This window comes from Python bivittatus, unplaced genomic scaffold, assembly GCF_059951505.1.
Source record: "Python bivittatus isolate LINGU-HERP-01145 unplaced genomic scaffold, Pbiv_v1 ctg000810_np1212, whole genome shotgun sequence".
In the NCBI taxonomy this organism is placed as follows: Eukaryota; Metazoa; Chordata; class Lepidosauria; order Squamata; family Pythonidae; genus Python; species Python bivittatus.
In genome coordinates this window covers 3,635,022-3,640,265 of record NW_028277111.1, presented here as the reverse complement: position 1 = coordinate 3,640,265, position 5,244 = coordinate 3,635,022, and the positions used below count along the sequence as shown (strand labels likewise).

Below are 5,244 nucleotides of genomic sequence, written 5' to 3'. Positions count from 1 at the left end.
AGCTGGTGATGTTTAGCCTCGAGAAATGATGAACCTCTGGAAACACAACAGCGCCCACGAGGCGGATCTCAGCAGCCACCAAACTCCCGGCAACTTGCAGCTTCTGAATGGAATGGAGTATGCGCCGGAGGGAATGGGCTGCAGTTGCTACCTGGAGAGAAGACGCGGTGAGTTGGAGCAGGGGATCTTTTTCCGGAGAGCACAAGGAAGTCAGGGTGGCCTGCACTGTCTGGTCTCTCTAGGAAGAAGCGCTCGCTCTCTGTCAGGCTCATTCCGATCCTCCAGGAGGCTGAAAGGCAGTGGCGAGGTTTGGCGGAGTCGGAGTTGTGGCTGCTGTTCTCACGAGCAGAATTAGCGAGGAAGCGAATCCCCTAAAGGGTTTTCCCGGGAAATCTGGGAAGAGACCGGTGAGTGGGGAAAGGGAAGTCCCCTTTGGCAGGAGTAGGAACATAGGAGGGAGGGGAAGCTCCGGGTAAGCAGGGAAGGCGCCGCATGGCCATTCAGCCCCGCTCTGCACTTGCCTCCAGACGAGCCCCGGCTGGCTCTCGCGGCCTGCGGCGATCCGGGAGCTTGGAAAGCGTCTTCCCCGCCCGCTTGCCCAGGAGGGAGCCTTGGCCGGCGGCCCCCAGACACTCCTCAAGGGCTCTCGCTTCCATTCGCGGGGTTTCCAGCCTGCGCTTCTCCACTCTAGGGAGCAGGTCTCAAGGGGCTTTGAAGGGACTTGGAAATCTGGGAAAAGAACCTGGAGAAATCTGAGTCCGCAGGTTGACTTTGTACTGGTCGGTAGTTCAGGAGAGAGCGTGTGCTAAGGACCTTGATTCAGTGGGTTAGGGTGAGAGTCCTCTTCCCAAACCTTTCAGAGAAAAAGAGACCCTGCAGGGCAGTGACATCCCTCTGAATGAAACAGATAAATAACAGGAGAGAGAGGAGTGCTGGAGCTGCATGTCCTCGGAAAGGGCTGCTGGTTGCAATCCCTTTTCCCACGCATTCGTTGTGGAAAGATTTTTATTGCATGATCCATTGGAGAAAAAGTTTCCAAACAGGAGCTTTGCATCTGAGCCTCAGATTCCAATGTTCTGACAGTCTGTTTTTTTTCCCCCCAACTCAGATTCAGAGCTGGAAACTTCTTTGTTTCTGAAATGTCTGCATGTCTAGAAATGAAAATAACTCAGAATTTGAAAGTAACTCATTATACTTGTGAAGTTTGTCCAAAGCCTCTTGATAAAGCTCATATTCTACAAATGAAGTAGCTTCTGGAGCTATTATTTGGAAATTCACCGGACCACAAAGGGAAAATGGAAGTGGAAAAGTCAACAGCAGTGGAAGCTGCAGATGGCCGTCCTGCCAGTCAGGCTGAGAGCAGAGCGTTCTGGGAAAGAGCCAGCCAGAAGATCCTCCAGGAAGAAACCCTCAGCTCAGATATTCAATGCTGGCACTTCAGAAATTTTAGCTACCAGGAATCCAAAGGGCCCAGAGAGGTTTGCAACCAACTCCATCAGCTTTGCCATCTATGGCTGAAGCCAAAAAGGAACACAAAAGCTGAGATGCTGGACCTGGTGACCCTGGAGCAGTTCCTCACCATCCTGCCCCCAGAGATGGAGACCTGGGTGAGAGAATGTGGAGCAGAGACCTGTTCCCAGGCGGTGGCCCTGGCCGAAGGCTTCCTCCTGAGCCAAGCAGAGGACAAAGAGCTGGGAAAGAAGCAGGTGAGAAAATTTCATTCAGGGATGGATAGTGTGATAAGGAATATCCTTGATTTCTTAAATGACTTATCAGTCTTTGGTGGAACTTAAAATGCTAGGAGGAGATTTCACTCCTCTATAGGCCCTTCCAGATAATTCCACAGGAAGCAGAGGAAACAAAATCTTCACCCCTGCCCCCCATGGATGAACATAAGGGTTGGAACCAGAAAACAAGACTCCTTTCTTTCTGTCTGCCCTTGTTTTAATTCTGCTTCTTCTGTACTCCTGGTTGGTGTTTCAGGTGCAGGAGCGTCTCACAGGGGTGGTCACAGAACATCTCAAGGGAAGGGGAGATCTGTCTGATCCCTCTCAGGAACAGCTCTTGAAGATCTCCCAGACTCAGGTTGTCTCATCACGTAAGTGAAGGTATCTTCTGATAACATGGAGCCTGAGCTTCTGTCATTAATATGCTTCTTTTACAACCAAATCCTGGGTCTGGGCAAGAAGGACTTTTGTGTATTATTCCTTCCCAAATCTTATTCACAAGGCTTTAAAATAGTCTGTTTCTACACCTTTCTCTTGCTTATAGGGAACAGAATGGTGTCAGTGGAAATAACTGAAATGTCTTCTCTTTGTGGTGGAGCAGAAACTGCAACTGTGTGTCCAGCTCAGGTAGGGGAGAAGCATCAGATCAGGGGGCTATTTGGAAGCCCCACTTTTTTCTTTTCATAATGCTCAGTTGACAGCCTGTTCCACAGCATGAGAGTGTTGAAATCCAGATTCAGCTACTTGTTATTGCAGTCACTCAGCCTGGTTTGCCTTTCAAAATTGTGGAAATATTGAAAGAGAAGAATCCTATAGAACAATCTGAAAGGGTGGTATAGGAAATGGAATTTATTTATGGAAAGAAGGGAATACTTTCTTTTCTTGTGTGTGTGGTAGGAAAGCTATCCATTGCTCCAATCTGGGTGTTAGAAGTCCATGTTTTGTGCACTTAAAGCACTGCTGTTGACATTTGAGAAGCCTTTCCAGCCATGGTGACTGTTTGAAAAAGTAAATGCTTAACTCAGCACTCACACTGTAAGAAAATGCTCTTATTTTAGGATCTGTGCAATAAAGCAGAGAACTTAAAGTGCTTTCTGGGATTGTCTGGAACGTTTTCTTCCTCTTTCAGGGCTCCATGTCCTTTGAGGAGGTGGCCATGGATTTCACGGAGGAGGAATGGGCGCTGCTGGATCCCAGCCAGAGAGCCTTATATAGGGAAGTCATGCTGGAGGTTTCTAGGACTATAGCCATTCAGGGTAAGGTCCTCTCTTTGCTCTGGGGTCTGTTAATTTTGAGAAGAGTTTGGTAGTCAGAAATTCTCAAGGAACATCTCCTGGCTACAATAAGGAGATGTTCTGATTGTCTGTTTGGATAAATGCCCATCCAATGCTTTTTAGTCCCTTATAAACTCCTGTATAGTTGATAACAAGCTACTTTCTTTCCTTCAACTTGGTGTTACAACCCAGGATAGTTCTATGGGCTACTGGTTAAAAAGAAAAGTTAGTGTTTGCCCCAGCAACTTCTTCATTGTTTTTATGCTGACCCTTGCTTTCCCAGTGGCTTTAATCCCTCTTTAATGTAATAATTCTTCTTTAAATCTGGATGAACTCAAAAAGCTGAATACAATGAGATTCAGTTAGCACTTGAATGATAGGAGAAATCTCAGGGCTGCTGTCTAAGACTGGAAAATCAGAAAAAGTCTAGAAGGGAGGCAGTGTTAAACCTCTGTCCATGAAGTCACCAGGAAATGTTTCCTAAACCTTGCCTTCTAACTGGCGATGAGAGAAAGAGGAAGAATCAGGCTGAGGGGCTGCAGTCAGATCAGTTTTATAAAAGTGTACAAAGACTAAATTGGGGTAATTTTGGAGATGCTAAAATAAAAATTGCAGCTAATTAGTCATGATACTGTTTCTGCTAAACATTCACTGTTCTTGTTTCTCCAAGCAGGTTACAGGCAGAAGAATGAGAATTACAAGGAGCCAAAGGTCATGCCATTGCAAACAACCAAGTATGACATGGAAGAAATGAAGCTTGGAAATCAGAGGGAACCAAAATGGCCCAAAAGAACTTACCTGGGGAATGGAGGAGGAATGTCCTCTTCTCTATGTATTGAAATCCATGACTTCCAAACTGAACATGATGAGAAAGGAAAAGGAAAGGGAAACTATCTCAGATGTAGCAAAACCGACAAAGAGAAATCCAGTGTAAATAAACATAGCAGAAGCTATACTAAAGAGAAACAGTATGAATGCATAGAGCATGAGAAAAGTATGACTGATAATTTCCATCTTTCTTTACCTCAAAAACTATGCATGAAAGACAAATTCTACACATATATAAAACGTGGGAAGAATTTCAGTTTGAGCGCTCACCTTACTTCCTATGAAGGGACTCAAACAGAGGAGAAACCATATAAATGCGCTGAGTGTGGAAAGGGTTTCAGTAAAAAACTGTTGCTTATTTTACATCAAAAAATTCACACAAAGGAGAAACCATATAAATGCCTGGAGTGTGGAAAGAGCTTCAGGCGTAGCAGCCACCTCACTTCCCACAGAAGGACCCACACAGGGGAGAAACCATACGAGTGCATGGAATGTGGAAAGAGATTCAATGAGAGCAGAAGCCTTATGAGACATGCAACGACCCACACAGGGGAGAAACTATACAAATGCCTGGAGTGTGGAAAGAGGTTCAGTTACAGCAGCTACCTTAGTTCCCATAAAAGAGTCCACACAGGAGAAAAACCATATAAATGCATGGAGTGTGGGAAGAGCTTCAGGTGTAGCAGTCACCTCACTTCCCATAGAAGGATCCACACAGGAGAGAAACCATATAAATGCCTGGAGTGTGGAAAAAGCTTTAATAATAGCAGGGACCTTACTTCTCATAAAAGAACCCACACAGGGGAGAAGCCATATCAATGCATAGAGTGTGGAAAGAATTTCAGGTGGAGCAGTCATCTTGCTTCTCATAAAAGGGTTCACACAGGAGAGCAACCATATCAATGCAAAGAGTGTGGAAAGAGCTTTCGTTACAACAGTTCTCTTACTTCCCATAAAAGGATTCACACTGGAGAGAAACCATATCAATGCACAGAGTGTGGAAAGAGCTTTCGTCAGAGCAGTAACCTTTCTTCCCATAAAAGGATCCACACAGGAGAACATCTGCATAAATCTGTGGAGTGTGGAAAAAGCCTTAATGAGAGCAGCAGCTATATGAAACTCAGAATACACACAGGAGAAGAATCGCATGCATGCCTGGAGGGGGGAAAGAGTTTTAGTAGCAGCATGGAGCTAACTTCTCATACTACCATCCATAAGGGGGAGAAGATATATCAGTGCTTGGAGTCTGGAAACAGCTTTAATCAGAACAGTGCCTTTTCTTCCCATAAAAAGATCTACGGAGCACAGAAACTGTATAAATCTGCGGAGTGTGAAAAGAGCTTCAATCCTAGCAGTAGCCTTATAAAACATAGAAAAGCCCACACAGGGTCAAAACCATTAAAATGCCTGGAGTG

General features: G+C 45.4%; 1 protein-coding gene across 1 annotated transcript; it reads left to right on the top strand.

The window, feature by feature from the left end:
• The first annotated feature begins 253 nt into the window (after window positions 1-253).
• LOC103061478 (uncharacterized) lies at window positions 254-5,076 on the top strand. The gene is given in 7 exon segments (XM_025176452.2): window positions 254-407; window positions 1,109-1,706; window positions 1,984-2,098; window positions 2,272-2,354; window positions 2,857-2,983; window positions 3,672-4,795; window positions 4,797-5,076. Coding segments are annotated over 6 exon segments (2,010 nt in total). The 5' UTR covers window positions 254-407; window positions 1,109-1,295; the 3' UTR covers window positions 4,947-5,076.
• The last annotated feature ends 168 nt before the right edge of the window (window positions 5,077-5,244 follow it).